Genomic DNA, 19,952 nt, shown 5'->3' with positions numbered 1-19,952 from the left:
TTTGAGCATAAAAGCTCAATAAAACCACAGCTGGATATGCTTCAGCTTCTGAATGGGTCAAATTGATGTAGAAGTAGCTTTTCAAGGAAAGAGTAAAAGTCTTGGGCTCTCACTCAATAAGAAGAGAGCTGAGAGGGTTATAAATGATATTCACAGAATCATGAGGGTAGTGGATAAACTGAGCATGACACTGTTGTTGACCAATTAAGAGAATTAGGTGGCACTGAAACCAGAAGGAGAGCACAAATAACACAGGAAGCAAATAAGTGCAGCAGTTTATGTAGTCTTTTGGACAGAAAGGGATGGATGCTGTACTGGAAAGAACATCCCTTTGCTCAGCAGTGCTGGTGATACCTCACAAGGCACACTCCCCAGTACCTATCACTATCTTGACAACAGAAGCATTAACACAGAGAGAGATCCCAAGGGAACTGCAGCTCTTCAGAGATGTATAGAGATTCTCAGTGAGGTTAAGGAAGGGGCAGATGTCTCCTAGCATGCCTTCTCTCTTAACACAGTGATGGTGAAATTGCATTGCCTAGCAGCAAAGGAGCTGGGAGGCAGTCACTAGACTGCTCAGCATCAGAAACAATGAAGAGATTCACTGGGTCTTTCCCAGGACTGTAGCTTCAAAACCTCCAACTGTACTGAAAGAGGGGCAGGCATAGTCTGTGCTTAGTGGAGTCTCCTGTTAAGGCAAAGGTTGGAAGACAGTGACTTCTGACACCAGGTGGCTTTTTTTCCACCTAATTGGGTTGGCAAGTAGTGACTGTGGGATTATAAGAACAGCAAAGACCCTGAAATCAACAAAAGAGTACAGTACCCTGAAACATGTAAACACAAATGGTGCAATCTGATACAGTCCTTCCAACCAAAATCATTCTATGATTCTGTGAAATAAAACAGTGCTGAGAGGACAACATTACAGAGGGTGGGGGAAATCAGCACAACTGGATAACCATATGAAGTGTCTGTGCACCAGTGCACACAACATGGGGAACAAAGAAAGAATTAGATCTCTGTGTGCAGTCTCTCAGGGCTGTGATCTTATTGGGATCACAGATATGTAGTGAGATGGCTTACATGGCTGAAACACTTCAATGTCTGGATACAATCTCTTTAGGAAGGACAGGACAAGACAGGACAGAGGGAGAGTTGTCCTGTATGAGAGAAAGCAGTAGGAATGTGGGAAGCTCTGCCTAGGGATAGATCATGAGCCATCTGAGAGCTTATTTGTCACAGTTAGTAGGCAGACCAACATGGGTGACGCTGAGATGGGTGTCTGCTAGTGACTGTCTGATTGGGAAGAAGTAGATGAGGCCTCCTTCAGACAAATGAAACAAGCCTCACATGCACAAAGTACTTTTTTGAGGAAAGGCTGAAATAACTTCTTCTGTTTCACTTGGAGAAGAGAAGTCTCAGTGGGAATCTTATCAATGTATATGAAAACCTGAAGGGGGGGTAGGGGGTGCAAAGAGGATGGAGACAGGCTTTTTTTTTTGTGTAGTGCCCAGTGACAGGGAAAGAAGAAATGGATGCAAACTAAAACACAAGATGTTACATCTAAACATCAGGAAGCACTTTACTGTGGGTGTAACCAAGCACTAGAACACGTTGTGGAGTCTCCCTCCTTGGAGACTGTCCAAAGACATTTGGACACAGTCCTGGGCAGCTGGCTCCAGGTGGCCTTGCTTGAGCAGGGGGTTGGATGAAATGAGGCACTCCAACTGAGTGCCTTCTAACTGCAGCCATTCTGCAATTCTATGAAAGAAGGAAGGACAGGTCCTAACAGACCAGGTAGTTGTGTTGCCATTCAGAGGTACCTAAACAGGATGGAGAAATGGCACGTAGAAACCTAATAAATTTCAAATGCAAATGCCAAGTCCTGCACTGGGAAGGAACAGTAACATGTAGGCTTAGGGCTTAGACTTAGGGCTGACTGACTGGGAAGCAGCTGAAGGTCATGGTGGACAACAAGCTGACCATAAGTCATCAATGAACCCTTACAGCAATGAGAGCCCACAGCACTAGGATGAACACTGCCAGTAGGTTGAAGGAGGTGATCCTTCCTCTCTGCTCAACACTAGAAAGACCACATCAGGAATGCTGGGTTCAGTTCTGGGCCCCCAGTACAAGAAAGACATGGACATACGGGAGACAGCCTATCAAAGGGCAGTGAAAACAATTGAGGGTTTCATTGCTGTGAATCTACCGTGAGAGACTAGTCAGGCAGAACATATTGACTAGTTCCAAAAGGTATTGTCTGAAACACTGGATAACAGGGCAATAAGAATCCTAAAAGTATGAAGCAAAGATATATTTTCAATCATTTTTGATACAACAGTTCTAGATGCTGGAAGAATAACAGAAACCATACTGCAGAAACGCAACCAGCTTGTGTCCTGGCATTGTCACAATCAGAGACAATAAAATTAGACTTCTCAAATGAGTTTGCAAATAATGTTAACTGATCCCAAACTGTATTGTGAATTAGATACATTATGGATGTAATTATGATGTTGAAAACTTCATGCATCTTTTCTTACTGAAAAACTCACTGTTTGAAAAAAAAAAAATTTTTTTTCCCCACTGTGAAACCAAAACATCGCATTTGGCAAGTACCAACTTTTTCTTATAACATTCTGGCAAATAAATAAAACATTGATGTCTTTATCTGTTTTGCTGTCATTTAGGGATCACTTCTTTTCCCTGCTGCTCACATGCTTAAGATAATTTTACTGGTCCTGAGAGCACTTTTACTATTTTATCAGACATGGTGGGTCCTAAGATAATGAAATGTTCAGTATCACAGATTACCATCAACATTTGTTCTTTTTCACTTCAGTTCCCACATGATTTCAGTGGCCAAAATTTGACAAACCATGGAACTAAAGATTTGTGCTTTGTGATATTTGAAAGTTGAGGCTCAAACTTGCCAATAGATAATTTTCTAGCTACATGCAGTCTTTAACAGTGAGACAGCATTTTCTATCATGCCAGGATTTGAAGCTGGGAGGAGTGAAAGTAAGCAGAATAAGTAATTGTAATGTGCACATTCACATTCTATCTCTCAACCTTGCAAGTTTAAAAATAAATGCTTTCACTCTTGCAAATCTTGTAATCACAGTACTGCAATGATGCACAGTATCTGTTTCTACTGAGACCGGTTCAAGAGATATAAGACCTTAATATTGTCAAAGATTAACAGTCTGTTTTGGGCAATGTCCAAGGCAGAACATGTTGTATGGCAGAACTCTGTAGTGCTTCCCAGAACTCTCATATAATTTTCATTCAATGAATAGAAAGCAATTTCAAAAAGTAGCATCTATGGGAGGCATAATATTGAATGATATTGCATTGTAAGTATGTTTTCTCAGGAATTAAATAGTGTAATTTGATAAATGTACGTGTTTCTTTTCCCCTATTTTGAAGAGAACTTCATTTTCTGTTTAAACGTTAGTGTAGTGTAATGTTTTCAATGTGGAAAAAAAAAGTACATAAAAAATACTTGACATTATTCTTAAGATACTCTACAGTAGAAACAAATTTTGAGATAAATTTTGACAGAGAATAGTAAGTGGATAAGGGAAAAAAAAATATCTGTTACTTAGTTTACTACTTTTCATACCTGGAAGAAGTAAGAGCGTAGTAATGAAGATGCATGTTGAACAACTGTTAAAAGTCAAGAATTCTGAAAGGGTAAATGGAAATAAATTGAAGCTGGCAAGCATATAATTACTGGGAAGGAAAATGATCATGGTTTTTATTGGCCGTAAGATTATGCAGGTGAAAATACTACTACTGGAGAAAGTGACTGTATAAAAGAGGAATGAGAAAAGAGCTTGTACCAAGTGTCCTTTCTTATCCTTTTTTCTGCTAGTGAGAAAAAAAAAAAAAAAAAAAAAAAAGCCTTTCATGCCAATCACACTTCATAGAAGAACATTGAGTGTATGTATTACTGATACTATCTTTTAAGGATAAAAAAAATTCCAGTGACCAGAAAGAAGAAGCCATTTCATAACAAAATATTAGAGCACATTACACAAATAAGTCTTATACTACCTACTTATGTCTTATATCTACTTACAGCATCTGCTTTTCCCAGATAGGCTTTAGATTGTTTTCTTTATCAATAAATATTTCAGTAAATATTTCATAAATAATGATGAACATAGAAAAAAAATCATTTTAAAGCATGTTGTGAAAAATGTACTTTCTTCTACATTCATTCATTCATTACATTCACTGTAAAAGCAGACAATATGTACAGTTTTGTTCATTCTGGTAGATTCAGAATATTCTAAAAAACAAAGTCAGAAAAGCCAAAAGATTACTGTCAGTTCTCTAAAAACTGAAATTATTTCTTGTGTTCTTTTTGAGGTGGAGATTGAATGGATCTTTTCTTCTATTATATAGTTGAAGTATTTTCTTCGGAAAGGCTTTTTTTTTTTTTTTCTGAAGACATGTCAGAAGCTGGCATGATCAGACTAAAATATAACGTTGGAGAAAGACTCTATTATGTAAAGTCAACTGAGCAGATATATGAGATTACCTGAGAATTAAGGAAAAAATAGTTTAAGCAAAACCAGATATTTTATAAGGTCATCTTAATTCTTATTATGTGCCAAGATAGTAAAATTATTTTATTATAAATTGGAATGATTCTTCTTTTGGAAAACCTGACTGGTAACAAAACCTGAATTTATGAATAAGTGTTTGAAAGAGTCCTTCTCTGTTATATGTCCACTGCATAATGCTCATCCTCTGCCTTTCTAAAAGGGCTTTCTGGATGACTTGAACTACTTAATATATATTTTTTCATGTTCCACCCTAGAGAAAAATATTAAAAGTAATTGTTTAGGAAGTTTTTGTAGTAGCCATTGTAATACACAAGACATAGAAATGAATCAGGAAAATTCATTCTCAAAAGAATTTTGAAAGTTAAAAGGTGATATATTTATATGGCAAAATAAACACGGAAAAAAAATGTAATAAAAGTAAAAAATCCTAGTTTGTACATGATTTCCGTGGAAGAAAAAAAAATAAATAAAATTGAATGCAAAATACAAAAGTATGTCATTTAGGATTTTGTGACTCTCAAAGGAAGCTAAACATATGAAGAAAATGTCATACAGCTTGAAAGCCCATGTAGTATTTTTTGAGATTGGATCAGCACAGTAGAAGAGTTTACCCAGGGTTTAGGCAATTTCTACCTGTTAAAGGTATGAAACCTAAGTCAATATCCATATGTTATACCCATTGTTCGTAACAGCCCCATAATACTAAATAACAAATATGTTTTAATTAAATCAGAAACTGAAATGTTACTATAATTTGGGCAGGAATCTGTAATTCCACTTAGAATATTTTTTTTTAGACATCAATAAATGTCTAAAACTGAAGTACAGTTTATAAAAATGAAGATACTTACTAGAGTTTGTAATGAATATTTTTTTCTTCATTCTCATCTGTTTTCATATCAGAGATCCCATCTTTTTCCATCCTCTCTTGTAAATAAACTCTGCATGTTTTTTCTATAATCCTGAGCAATGCCAATGTCATAGATGAAACAGTAAAGGCCAAAACCTAGTGTATCTGGATACTGAGTTTTATTAATTACTAAGTGAATCTTCATCCTTTATCTTTTAAAATTAAATATTTAGTATATTAGTTGTTTGATCTAATCCATTCTTTGATGTAGACATTTCTAATACAAACATTTGACTTTTTTTTTATTATTTTTCTTTTTAATTTCATTTTCTATAACAAATTCATGAAATAATATATGAATGTTTCAGGAAGGCAAACAGATAAGGTAATTAACAATATTCCTTTGGGAAGAGAATATTTTTTTATTTATGTATTTGTTTGTTTGTTTTAGGATTTCTGAAATCAGATAGGATACTTGCTAGGATTGAGATAGGGTGAGAATATTCTGCTCTTCTACAAGGCATGCAGAATCTGTAGATACCAAAGAGAGAGACAATTTATCTCAAATGGTTTACATATTATTTATGAAAATTCTTAGAGTCCTTAATCATATTCATAATTTTGAATATAAATATCCATGAATATCCATTCTCCATGAAGGAGAAATATCTTTCAGACATCATGATTTTTCTCTTTTCACTTCACATACATGTGGACATTTATCAGTTTATATTTCTTGTATTTTCCTTATCACTGCTATATTAGTTCCATACTATTACGCCTATAGCCCACCCTCTTAAGATATATCCACGTTATCCTTGGGCAGTGTTCATTGATTAAAGCAGACAACAACCTTGTAGTGCTTCACTGTGGCATCATTACAGCAAACTGTGTGAAGACTTAATTAGTAATAATTTTAGTATCATGTGTAGCTAACTTAAAATAATTTTATATAGATCCCTTATTTAATTAAGATTTTGAATAAATCCTTCCTTATATTAATACTTATTATACAGTTGCATTAAAACATATTAATTTTAAACAGCAATGAAGAATTTTAAAATATTCTGCAGAAAAACATACACATAAACTCTATTAATTGGGCATTAAATTAATGATGCTAAACAGCAAAAGCAGGGAAATGCACAGTGAAGCAGTAAATGTACCATATGTTATTGTGTACCTGAGCACAATGGGGACACTATCTTAATGGCTTTCTTAATGTTCCTGTTGTACGAGATATTGGTGGACATATGGTATGCTGCCTGTTTGTATGCCTGTGTATTTCCATGATTTTTTTACCTGACTTTGATAGCACGTCATATTTTTCTTCTGCTAGGAAAAGGATTTTTTTTTTTGTCTTTTTTGTTTTGCTTAATTGTCTGGAGCTCAAAAGACAAGTGTTTTATTTTGGTATCCCCATGAGCAGTTGCATATTTCTGTTATTATTAGGCTATTCCCCAATAATCCCTATTGGGCAATAGCCTGGAACACAGTTTTGTAGTCCTTCCTTGTACGAATAGCTTTTGACTCTCTCTCCACTGACCTAACAAACTGCTAATGCAACTGCAGAACTGACAGTGCTTTGCACAACTAGGGTGGGCACATGTGCAGTCAACCGCTTCCTTGCATACATGAAGGAGCCCCAAAACACTGGAGGTGGAAGCAGTTATTATTCCTGTTTCACCTGGTTCCCTAGTGCCCTTTACACCAACCATGTGGCTGAGGGACACAACTGAACAACTTCTTGTCCCACCACTTCCAGGATGCCAGGAAATATTTAATTAATTTTTTATATCAAATGCTTATTCCATTTTTTAATGTGGCCTGTCTTCTCGTTTGTTTGTTTGTTTGTTGTTAGTTGGATTTAAACATAGTTTAAACATAAAGAGTTGTGAAAAACAGCTTAGTGGGACAAAAGAGACAAGATTCAAAATATTTACAGAAAATTTTCTGCAAATTAGAAATATTAATTTACAAAATATTTCTACTAAATAACATTAGGCTTTCTCTTTTTACTCATACTGATGCTTATACATCAGTATACAATTCTCTTATACAGAGCATTGATGTCAGAAGTTCTTAGCAGGAGATGTTTGAGGATTGTTGCAAACTGATGTGGAAAAGACGTGCTGTTCTTGTACATTAGCTTGTCAATAGGCGCTCTTGAGTATTGTGTTTTACTACAGACTCGGACTAGTCTTTTAAAGATTTTACTGATATGCTAGTCTATATGCTAGTGATTTCTGGCAAGCATGCATTCTTTTGTATAAATAATTTAGAAATACCATTTCATGTGTTCATTGTCGTTCTTTACTGTAACTGTATTAATTTTATTAGGAAACAGAAGTCACAATGTAACTCTCTTACTGCTTTATAGATAGTAGACTAACAATACATCTAGAAGCACCAGACTGAGTATTTCTAACTTAAGTAAGAAATATTTAAGTAACATTTTTTCTTGAAAATATACTATGTGTATTCCTAGAGGAGCAAGATGTAATTTAAGCCACAACCACCAGCCATGGTTAATATATTTTAAATACTTTTATTTTCCTTAAATTTAATATAAAACTCTTTCAGATGCTAGTTTTAGGGATTTTAACATATATTAATATTTTTAGATTAGCAAAATGAATAGAAAAGGATGGAACAATAAATGACATTTCAGTAATATATTCACAGAAGTATTTTTAATAACAAGGATTACTACGTAGGAGTTATCTAGAATTATTAATAAGGCAAAGTTATGTTTGGAAATTTTGAAATTTTAATTATTAAATTTTAATTTTAATCACTAATTAAAAGGGAAACTGCTTAAATAATCTGTTTAAAAAAAAAAGCTGGAGAAATTCAACAATGACAGTTAATTTTCTGATCAGCCTAGTCTTGTGTATCCAGTGGGGTGAAGAATTTGACAGTTTATTGACTCTCACTGTTGTAGGACTTGGCAATTCGTCTGTATCTGTATGATTAGTGAGTATGTTCATCAGCAGACAGTATCATCATGGGGTCTTTGATGTTGTAAACAATCTCATTGCCACGCTGGCTTTAAGGTTTTTGTACTTTTTAACCCAGAGTGATTTTGATATTATATACTTTTCTTTTTTTTTTTCCCAAGAAAATAATGAGATAACTTATTTTCTAAGCAAAAGACATATTATTAGATATGTATGCATAGTAGCATGACCGACCCATTCACACTGCCAGGAATTGGGTTACAGCTACAAAGAAGTAATTGGTGTCCACAATATTCTACAGTTTGCTGAAAACTTCTAGGTTCCTCAGCATGTTTAGTCATTGTTCCCAAAACCGTTAGGTTCCCAGATTGAAAACTAATCACCTGGGTTTGTCAATTTCCCTTTCTGAAAACCTGTTCAAGTTACATAAAGAAGAAAAAAAAATAGAAATTGCATTGTTGTTTGTGATAGGATTTCAATGAAATCACAGACATCATATCGACAGAATTTGAGGTATATGCCTGTAAGTTTAAAACACAGGAAATTTTCAATAAATTATAGATGAGATAAAAACTAGTAATAAACAGTTTAGGTCTGCTAGGATTTACCTTTTCTAACATGCAGTCGTCTTGGATCAGTTTGTAGTGTATCTACTTTGGGCACTGCTTGAGCTCATAAATCTTGATAAATCTTGATAAATCTATGTTCTATCCACAGCTATTGAGTATCGGTTCACTGTGCTCTAAATGCTGAAGAGCATAGCAGCTTGTTTCTGGTGCACAGCCTGAGTGGGTGTTCCTGTTCTGATGCACATTGTTATTGAGAATGTGATTTATCAAAACAAGATTTGCAAAAACTAATATATATTTCAGCATGACTATCTTTTAACAGTGTTCTTTATAATGATTACGTTTTGTAAATAATCACTCCCTACTGCTATTTGTTTAATAGAAGGCTTTTATGCTGGACTTTGTCTTTTTCACTATTCTCCACATTCGATTCTTCCAAAAAACAAACAAAAAAACAAAGAATTAGATGTGAGTGTTTTAAATGTATCTTGAATTACAATGGCACTGCAGTTCAGAACTGTCAATCAATAAATAATGACTCCTAGTCATCAGAAGCAAAGCAAGCAAGTGCAGCCTGCTTCACAGTGAAAGACAATTCTAAGTAATTGCTCTGAAACCCTGTGCTTTTTTCTTCTTTATTAAAGAATCTGTTGAAAAAGTATCCAGTGTGTAATATAAAGTTAACAATAGACAGAAAGATTCTGTCTCATCTAAATTCTACCGGTCTCCTACTGAAACTTTTTCTTAGAAGAAATTTGATCTGCAGTTATTTTAAATTTAAACTGGCTTTTCCACTTAGTCACACTTTTTTTTTTCTTTTTTTAACAATTTCATTTCAGGTTAAAGAAACAGAAGAAAATGAGTTCTGGATCTGGGACCGAAGAAAGTTCTTCAAATGTTGTTGGAGACTTCACCAAGACAGTGAGTGAAGATGCAAGAGACTATCAAACAGACCTTTGGCAACAAGGCTAATATTAAAGAAAAGGGACAAAGGACTTAAAGCCTTCAAAAAGACACATAAATAAACTAAAATAAATAAGCTGAAGAAGTACATACAAGACATATATAGAAACAACACATGCGTTATTTCTATGTATTTCATATTTCCACTAAGGACCAAGAGAAAGTGTCACTGTATACCAACATAGAACTTTTGGCAGTTCATTCTTCCTTCCCCATTATCTAAATTGTTATCTTCTAAAGCAAAAGGTGTACTTTAATTAATCTGACCCATAGCTTAGCTTTGGGAAAAAATAATTTAGAATGTACATGGCTAAGGAGAGAGGTTCACATCTGGTCCTGTGAAGACACTGTGTCTGAAATGGAAGTCAATGCTTTTTTTCTTGCTTGTCTCTTGTGGTTGTTGTTGTTTGTTTGTTTGTTTGTTTGTTTGTTTGTTTCATACAGCAGGGGGCAAACAACTCAGTTTCTCAGTCAGTTTCCCTAGTTCTATCAGGGTGGCATGAAGACTACACCTTTTATTCATTTAAAATATATAAATATATTTAAAGAGGAAAGGTTATTTTATTTTAAATACCTGAATATTATCACTTACACATTTACATTTAAATGTATCCCTTTTCTTTGTGTTTCTTTGTGTTTCTTTGTGTTTTCTTTGTGTTTCACAAATGAATATATAGAAATAATGCATCTCAATAATGCATCTCAAGTTCATCTTAATGTATACATCATATTTTTATTTACATTTGAATTTATTGTCCATGTAAAAACTGCAAGTGTCACATAGGAAATAGCATGAATATATTAAGCACCAGAAATGTTCAGCCATCAAGTCAGACACATGAGTATATACAGGTTCTGTTTCATAGAGATTCTGTGAACTTGCTCTATTTACTCTGCAATATGTTTCTCTCATACATTATATCCATATAATTGAAAAACTTGTATTTTTGAGAGTTCTACTTTATAGTTAAATCTAACAATATTTCTTCTCCCACTAATACATTGCATGCTCCTTCTAAGCCTGCTTCAGCAACTGTGTAATCTCTTAGTTTGTCATGGAATTTACATACTACCTTAGAAAAAGAAACAGTTATTTCTATAACTGGTAAATAAGCCATGAAAGTCTTTATGAAGACAGTATGTCTATAGTTAAAATTTGCTTAGATTTAAGTGGAGGTTGGTCAAGTTCATGAATGGAAAACACTAAAGATTATTAATTACATAAGAATCGCGCTTTTTTTGACCAGGAATTACCTGAGCTGCTGGAGTTGGAGGCTGCGATCATCCAGCAGACCTTAACTGTTCTTAAGACCCTCCCTGAGCACCTGTGTTTGGCCACTGCTGGAGGCAGGATGCTAAAACAGAGGATCTTTGGTTTGACTCTCACTTTAGGTTCTTACTCTTCTTTCATGTTTGCAAATGCTGACCTAATCCCAGCCGTTGTCTCTTAGGTTATGCTAGGAGTGCATGATGAAGAAGTGCTCTCTGTAAAGAAGCAAACCCATAAATTAGTCACTTGAAAGTAAGCCAAGATATCATGATACATGATTGCCCTAACTGTATTTGAGAATATCAGAAAATGTTTATTTATGAACTTTTCATCATAGTACTAGAATTCCTCTTGATCTTAAAAATGAATCTATGATATTTGTTATATACTGCTATACCCATCTATTCCCTTCACATTCTCCTTTGTGGGCAGAGAATATATACATATCTGTGCAGAAAGAGTGACTTGCTCAAGGTCACCAAGGATAAATATGGTGAAGTCAGGAAAACTCTTAACCCTAAATCTGGTTCCAAATGATTGAGCTATTCTTCTTTATAGCTCAGAAAGAACAATTGGTGCCTAAAATAGTGGATTGTTTCTAGACAAAATTAAGATTAATTTTAACCTGATCTTTTTTGCTATTCTTTTTAACAGATGGAACAGTGTATATTGTATATAAATTAGTTTAATGAACAGGGGATAAACACAGAAAGACCTACAAATAACTTTCATAACTGGCAAGCTCCATACTGTATTTAAAACTATAAATGTTGTTATCTCCACCTCCCTCTAAATTACTTTTGCAAACACTTTTCAAGATACATGTCAAAACAATGTGTTCTTATGCCACTGTTCACTTGATAGAACAGAATACTTAACAGTATGTGAACAGCCATGAGCTTTGCCTCCAGTAGGGTGGGAACTATCAGAATCTCATTAAAAGTTGTGATTTTTTTTTTTCCCCAAAGTCTCTCTCTCTCTTTTTCCCCAAATTCTATTCCCTCTATGACTTCTAATCATAGAATCATAGAATCATTAAGGTTGGAAGAGACTTTCAAGGTCATCTGGTAAATCCATGACTTTACTACCAATGTCACTCACTAAACCAAGTACCTAAGCACCAGGTTCAACCTTTCCTTGAACACCCCCAAGGATGGTGACTCCACCACCTCCCTGGGCAACCCGTTCCAATGCCTGACTACTCTTTCTGAGAAGAAATGTCTCCTAATTTCCAACCTAAACCTCCTCTGGTATAACTTGAGGCCATTCCCTCTAGTCCTATCACTAGCTACCTGTGAGAAGAGGCCAACCCCCAGCTCCCCACACCTTCCCTTCAGGTAGCTGTAGAGAGCAATAAGGTCTCCCCGAGCCTCCTCTTCTCCAGACTAAACAGCCCCAGTTCCCTCAGCTGCTCCTCACAGGACTTGTGCTCCAGGCACTTCACCAGCTTCTTACCCCTTCTCTGGACACCTTCCAGGGCCTCAATGTCCTTCTCATGGTGAGGGGCCCAAAACCGAACACAGTTATCAAGGTGCGGCCTCACAAGAGCTGAGTACAGGGGGATGATCACCTCCCTGGTCCTGCTGGCTACACTATTCCTGATTCAAGCCAAGATGCCGTTGGCCTTCTTGGCCACATGGGCACACTGCCTAAATCACAATTGAATGATAATTTCAGAGTAACATGAACCTATTTTCCTCACCTTAAGGGGAAAGAATCTTCCAGTTCCAAATTAAAAACATGCCAGTAAGTAATTGTTTCTCAGAAACTACAAAGATTCTCAGATGCCTTTTGCTATTGAAGTTCTTTCATCATATGACTTCAGGAAGAAGGTAAGAAATTTTCAATTGCCATAAAAAAAAGTTACTTACGATTTGCATAATCTAAAACCAAAATCACTAAAAATCAATCACTGATTTCAAGGGATATTCCCCATATGTTCAACAAATACTAGTATGCCACAGTGAAGATGTGATCCAGTTACTTGCTTTAATCATGAATAGAATATTTTCCAGGCAATGCCATTTCAGAAGGCAATTGATCATAATAAGAAAAGGACAATGAATGACTGCTTATGCTGAGATTGGAAAAAATAATTCTTCGTTATTAACATTTGAAAAGAAGAAAATGTAGATAAGAAAAGGACAAATAAAATCATGCTATTTATATTTTAGGCTTTGAGAGTTTTTTCTGAGCAAGAGATTCTGAAATGAAGAAGTATTACTATACTGTCCATCACTGAACACATCAAAAGGTAGCAGTGGATTTGCTAATCTCACTCATGTAACAAAATGTTATGGTACATATACAATATACCATGTTTTTATTGATAAATGAATGCTTTTCTTCCAGTTGGATAATCAGTAAAATACAAATATATTCAGCAGCCAGTGTTCCACAAATCTTGTCATTGCACATCACATTACTTCACTGATATCCACAAACAGATAGAATTTAAGGGGCATAACTTAGAGAGTTTTGAAATGGCAACATATTACTGAAGGCTACTATAGTTGCTCCCCAGTATCCTACTGGCACTGATAACATTCCAAAGAAACCATGGTAGTTAGTGCCATGGTCATTCACTAAGAAAACAAAACATAATAAAAGAGAATCTCAGATTTCATACTTTGAGATGTCTTTGCTTAAAAGAAAAATATATATATAAATATTAAAACAAACAAAAAACAACAGTATCTTAAGTGTCTTTTGACATATCTCAGACATATTTTGAAACATCCACCTTTAAAAACAAAACCAAAAAATGCCAAAAGTTCCTTGACAGGCATGACTGTAAATGTATATAATTAATTACATTTTAAGTTATTTCATTTTTGTAAGGAAATTTTATACTTTTATTTTTTAGTTTTTATACCTTTTTTTTTTTTCCCAAATATTCACAAGGTGCAAAGATACTCCTGGTACTTTTATAAACTATATAGAGAGAGATTATACATATACAGACACAAAACATATAAAAATCAAGAGTAAGAAAGTGGAAGTGACAGTTTACTGGTTTTCTTGGTATTATGAAAAATCTGGAAATTTTGGAAAAAAAAAGGAAAACTGTGATTTTTTTTCCATCCTTAAATTTGCATTAATATTTTAAATGCTTTATTATGGATTAAATACTTCAGTTCTCCCAAATGTCTCAATAAAATGAAGTTTATTATTTCAGAATCCTTGTGTTCACATAATACCTTCAGCAACAGAATTTATATAGGGAAATCAGATTCCATTTTTCCCAGTGTCTTTTCTTGAACCTTTTTTTTAACATTTCTGAAGCTTTTCTGTGTTTGTATTGTACTCTTAGGTACATATTTAAAAACTAATCTAAGTTCTGTGGGTATAGATTCTTCTGTGTTTGAAGTCAACAATATTCATGCTTTTTGTTCTGAATGCTTCAATATTTTTTTTTCTTTTTAGAAAAAACAAACAAACAAACAAACGAGTGACCATGTGCAGCTCAGCTCCACCTCTATTACTAGACACCTTTGCTTTTCTTCATAACACTAGGTACTGCATAGTTCAAAAGCAAAAATTAATTTTATAATTACAGCTAGCAAGGTTCTTCATGTTGTGATTAAATACAAGAAAAAAAAATCAAAATCTTAAATAGAGTTCTTAGATTCTGAAAGTGAGAATGAAAAAAAGTTTAGGATGGGAGAGAAAAAAGCAATTCCTGATTAAGTCAGGTACACTTCCCTGTGTCTCTACATATTTTAGTTTCTAAACACGAATATTGGGAAAGGTGGAAAGGTTACAGGTAATGTGCTGACTAAAGTTTGTGTTTATTATGTTGTGGGAAAAAAGTAAACAAACAAAAAAAACAAAAAAAAACCCACACTTTTACTGTTACAGGTATAACTCCCTTGAAGTCGATCTTAAAGAGAAAAAGAATGCTCTACTTTTCTTTAGAACTGATGTGCAGTATAACTCTAAGTCTTCTTTAATTGACATTTCTTTAGGCCTGACTTCCTTTAGTAAAACATTTCACTCATAGAAAAAGAAATGTTTGGCCACTGCAGATTTAGACATTTTCCTTAGACAGTGTTCTGTGGGAGATACAAGGAAAGGAAGGCCAAGTTTTTACTTCTAACTAGTATTCAGACATTAAAAAGTAGAAGCCATAGCTCAAAAGACAAGCTTTTCTTACTATTTTTTTTATTATTATTATAATTGTTACATAATTTCCTGAAGCACTGCTGAATATGCTTAGTTCATTGATTTGGTTAAAAGCAAATTATATTTTTATATAATATAATATTTTATCTATAATATTTTGAAAATGAAAGATTCTTCTGAAGGTTAATTTCTAATTAAGCCTTAATGCAGTAACCATTGAAGCTGTTAGTTTAAAAGCATATCAGTCTAAAGTAGTTTCTTAATGATTTGGAGCTTTTTTTGTGTTTACAAAAACAAACCAGAAAATCTTGGTTTTTAATATGAAAATACTCCACTAATTATAAGTTAATGCACATCTTATACATGCTAGAAAAAGTATAACACAAGAGGGAAAGCTTAATGCCCACAAGAAAATGACATCAGAAGCTCTTTGCTCTTCATAGAGAAAATAGCAATGATGGCACTGGATGATATCAGATCTGAAATATGTAAAATGGTGTTGGTCAATGTTCAGGAAATTTGGATTCAAATTGTAAAGTTACAGTCAAGGGCTACTAAGAAGGATATAAGAATGAAGAGCCATTCAATTGATTTGGGGGTGCTGATTAATGCTCGCCTGAACACGAGCAGGCAGTGTGCCCATGTGGCCAAGAAGGCCAACAGCATCTTGGCTTGTATCAGGAATAGTGTAGCCAGCAGGACCAGGGAGGTGATCATCCCCCTGTACTCAGTTCTCGTGAGGCCGCACCTTGACCTCAGCCACGCACAAGGTAGATGACAGCAATAGGCACCAAGCTATCAGCTATACTCTCAGTATGAGTCTTTTTTTCAGGCATCCTTCTGTTCCCTGCATTCCCCAGAAAATAAATTGTTTTCTAAACTCTTACAATTTTTAATGAATTAGAATTCTGTTTTTTCTGGCCCAATCCAGTAATAATTCATATCATCCCCTCATTAAATGATAAATTGGTCTGTTTTTTGGCACAGTGTTCCTTTCTTCAATGAGAGGCAGGAATTTATCACAATGGAATAAATTAGATTATTGCACCACATTTTAATGCATCTTTAATACAAGTAAATATCCTTCGTTTTTTACAGCAGTGTACTGCTCAATTCTCAATTTAAGTTAATTTTTACACTTGTGTTTCTTCAAGAATAAACCTTTTCATCCAATGCCCCTCCTTGCTTCTACAATACATTCACCAGGGGAGTTTTAGGTTGGATGTTAGGAAGTACTTCTTTACCGAAAGGGTTATTAAGCATTGGAACGGGCTGCCCAGGGAGGTGGTAGAGTCACCATCCCTGGAGGTCTTTAAAAGACGTTTAGATGTAGAGCTTAGCGATATGGTTTAGTGGAGTACTTAGTGTTAGGTCAAAGGTTGGACTCGATGATCTTGAGGTCTCTTCCAACCTAGAAATCTGTGATACTGTGATACTGTGACACTTACAGTGGTTTCACAAGACCCTAGCTAATGTGTACCGTGCTGCTCTCTCATTCCCCCTCTTCAACAGAACAGGGGGAGAAAATAGGATGAAAAAGGGCTCAAGGTTTGATATAAGGACATGGAGATCACACGACAATTACTGTCATGGGCAAAATAAACTCAGCACAGTGAGATTATTTTAATTTATTACATATTCCTAACAAGTTATAGAAGTGAGAACTAAAAGCAAATTAAATCACCTTCACCCATTCCCCCTCTTCTACCTCCTCCCACTAAAAAGTGCAGGGGAAAGGGGAATGGGAGTTCTGATCAGTCCTTAATGCTTTGTCTCTGCTGCTCCTTCACGGTCACTCTCTTCCCCTGCTCCAACACTGGGTCCCTCCCATGGGATGCCGTCCTTCCTAAACTGATCCTGCGTGGGCTTCCCACAGGCAGCACATCTTCAAGAACTGCTCCTATAGGGGTCAGTACCACAGGGTGGTACTCTCCCTTCAGGAACAGATTGTTCCAACCTGGGTCCCCCATGGACAGCAACTCCCACCAGATCACCGGCTTTTGCGTGGGCTCCTCTCCACAGGCATGTGAACTTCCGCTCTGTGCCTGGAGCACCTCCTCTCCCTCCTTACTCACTGACGTTGGTGTCTGCAGTACTGTTTCTCACTCCTCTCTCTCCCAGCTGTTGTTGCACGACAGTTGTTTTTCTCCCTTTCTTAAATCTGCTCTCAGAGAAGCATAAGCAATATCATTCACTGTCTCAGCTCTGGCCAGCAGCGAGTCCTTTTTGGCTGGAGTTGTCTCTTATCAGGGGGCAGGTTCTAGGCTCTTCTCAGAGAGGCCATGCCTGCAGTCCACCTGCTACCAAAACCTTGCCACATAAGCCTAATACATCACCTCATTTGTTAGAGGACTGCAGTTTGCAAGCACTGCAGCTTTATAAAAATCATCAGAACTCATTTTTTTCCCAAATTATCTTTAAGTGGTACCACTTCTGTAGCTATAATCACATTTCATTTTCAGTTGCTAGATCTGTAACCTATTCACAAGGAATTGTGTGAAAAATAATAGAATATGACATAGATACTGGAAATTTTGCTGCCTGTAAAACATCTGCAAAACCACAGTTATACTATCATTATTAGCATATGAGGAGTCAACAAATCTTTTCTCTCCAAGCATTGATAGTCCCTGTGGCTAAAAATACAGTATTAAACAAAAGATGTCAAGAACTGTTCACTGGCTCTGAGACCCGAATGAGCTATCTCACAACCACATGCCTCCAAAAAGAAGAGGGCAACATCATAACTGCTTATGTGGAATGGTCCTTGTCATGTGTTATTTGTGACAAGCTCTTTGGGAAATGCATGGCAGAATGACAGCTGATGCTAGCCAGGGCTGTATGAAGCACCATGCCAATGACTTAGCATGCTATCATAACAGACAATAATCGATATTGAATTATAGACAACAGTTGTGATACCAACTCAAGTCTGACCCTGTTTTATTTATTTATAGGACCGATGAAACATGATACAGTAAAAGAGAAGTGTTTAACACCTGCAGAACATTAATAGGACATGAGCTGAAGGAAAAAAATATAATGTGCTATGAAATTATTTTCTTGTTGTTCTTGTTTCTGTGAGAACTACAAATACGAAAACCCTAGACATCTTTTCATGGAATCGACGTAGCATGTTTTTTCTAGCTATTTAAGTGCCTTTTTAGGGAAGCATCATCATTCCAGATACCTAAGCTCATGGCTAAATCTCACAGAAGTACAGGTGAATTACAGCCCCCACATACCTGGACCACATAGTTTCCTGCAAGAGGACTTCCATTCAGTATTGGACCTGCCTTAGTTTCCAGCAGTTAGAACTCTTTCTGGTTATTTAGCAACTTTTGCAACAAGTCTTACTTAGGGATTGATAGAAGTTAATTCTCTTCCAAGAAGATATAAATGGCAGTCTCAACCCAGTATTAAAAACAAAACAAACAAACAAACAAACAAGCAAACAACAAAAAAAAAAAACTCTGTTAACCTTTGAAACCAATGGGAATTGAGGAAATAAAGTGGGAGTTGCGGATGCAGAAAGCTACAGAAATTAGACTTTACCATAAATCACATATATTGGAGGTGTAATAGAGTCAATGAGAATATATCTCAAGCCCAAATCAATACTAGCAAGCTAGTCACATAACAAATGTCTGACTCAGCACTATGTAATTAAAGTTGCCTAAAGTTGGCTGAGCAGTTTAAATTAATTGACTTTAAAGTCATAAAGGTATTTCTCCTGGAAATAACTTATTAGTCATATTTACCTTTATTAATGCGTTCACAGAAATTGCAAATTGCCATTGAAGAATTTTACTTACTTTTAAATGTTTTAATTCACCGTGAAAGTAGAGTTGCTAAGTCTATACCTTGTGAAACTTACTTTTGAATCAAACTGACATATCAAAACAAAACAGATCAAAACAAAACACAAAGATATGTCCCATCAAGGTTTGGAACATTACCAACAAAGAACTGCAATATAAGGAGAACACTGTTTACTCTTTAAAAAATCCAGTTGGTTAAGACAAACTTTGTTTTTATTTATTTATTTTTATTAACAGCACTCCAGAGAGAAACTTCAAGAAATGACCAGGATCTTGAGTCCTAAATCATCATAAGTGATTTCCTCAAAATTCAAGGAAAGAGAAAATAAATATTTTTGGTTCTAGGATCATAGCTGATACAAATCACTTTAAATAATTATTTTCTTCCAGCTTTCTTTGGAAGCTCCTATTCACTCCTTACAGTGGCATTACAATACTTGAAAACCTGTATGCCTAAGAAGATGTACTATTTTTCAGAATACATTTATGTCTTTTATCAGTCCTTACAGTGTGTTTTTAAATCTTTTTATACTTCAATCCAGAATTGTTCTCTTTTTTCAAGAAAATAACATGCTATGGTATTTCAGAGCTCATTATGTATGACGGACAAACCCAGATAACCTGTTCAGTGTGGGTCACAGACATTAGTGATAATTGGTTATTTCCATTGATTTGAAACATTGCTGAATAATGACCTTCTAGATAAGTCTGATATAAAGGTCCAATTGGAGATTCAATCAAGTTTTTATTTTTGGATCCTAATGAACTTAGAGGCATCAAATTTGCAGTAACAAAAACTAAATAGAAAACATTA

At 35.2% G+C, this 19,952-nt stretch overlaps 1 protein-coding gene across 4 annotated transcripts in view; it reads left to right on the top strand.

Annotated features, from left to right (window-relative positions):
- CCDC102B (coiled-coil domain containing 102B) overlaps nt 1-19,640 on the top strand; it is a 169,778-nt gene extending 150,138 nt beyond the window's left edge. For all 4 annotated transcript variants that reach the window (XM_048080874.2, XM_013191006.3, XM_066992743.1 and 1 more), the window contains one exon: nt 9,799-19,640. In XM_048080874.2, coding sequence (XP_047936831.1) covers nt 9,799-9,888 — 90 coding nt within the window. In that variant the 3' untranslated portion in view covers nt 9,889-19,640. The remainder of the gene's footprint in view (nt 1-9,798) is intronic.
- Nucleotides 19,641-19,952: the final 312 nt, after the last annotated feature.

This window comes from Anser cygnoides, chromosome 2 (genome assembly GCF_040182565.1).
Source record: "Anser cygnoides isolate HZ-2024a breed goose chromosome 2, Taihu_goose_T2T_genome, whole genome shotgun sequence".
Classification (NCBI taxonomy): domain Eukaryota; kingdom Metazoa; phylum Chordata; class Aves; order Anseriformes; family Anatidae; genus Anser; species Anser cygnoides.
The sequence above is the reverse complement of the archived record's forward strand: the minus strand, read 5'-3'. Positions and strand labels throughout refer to the sequence as shown.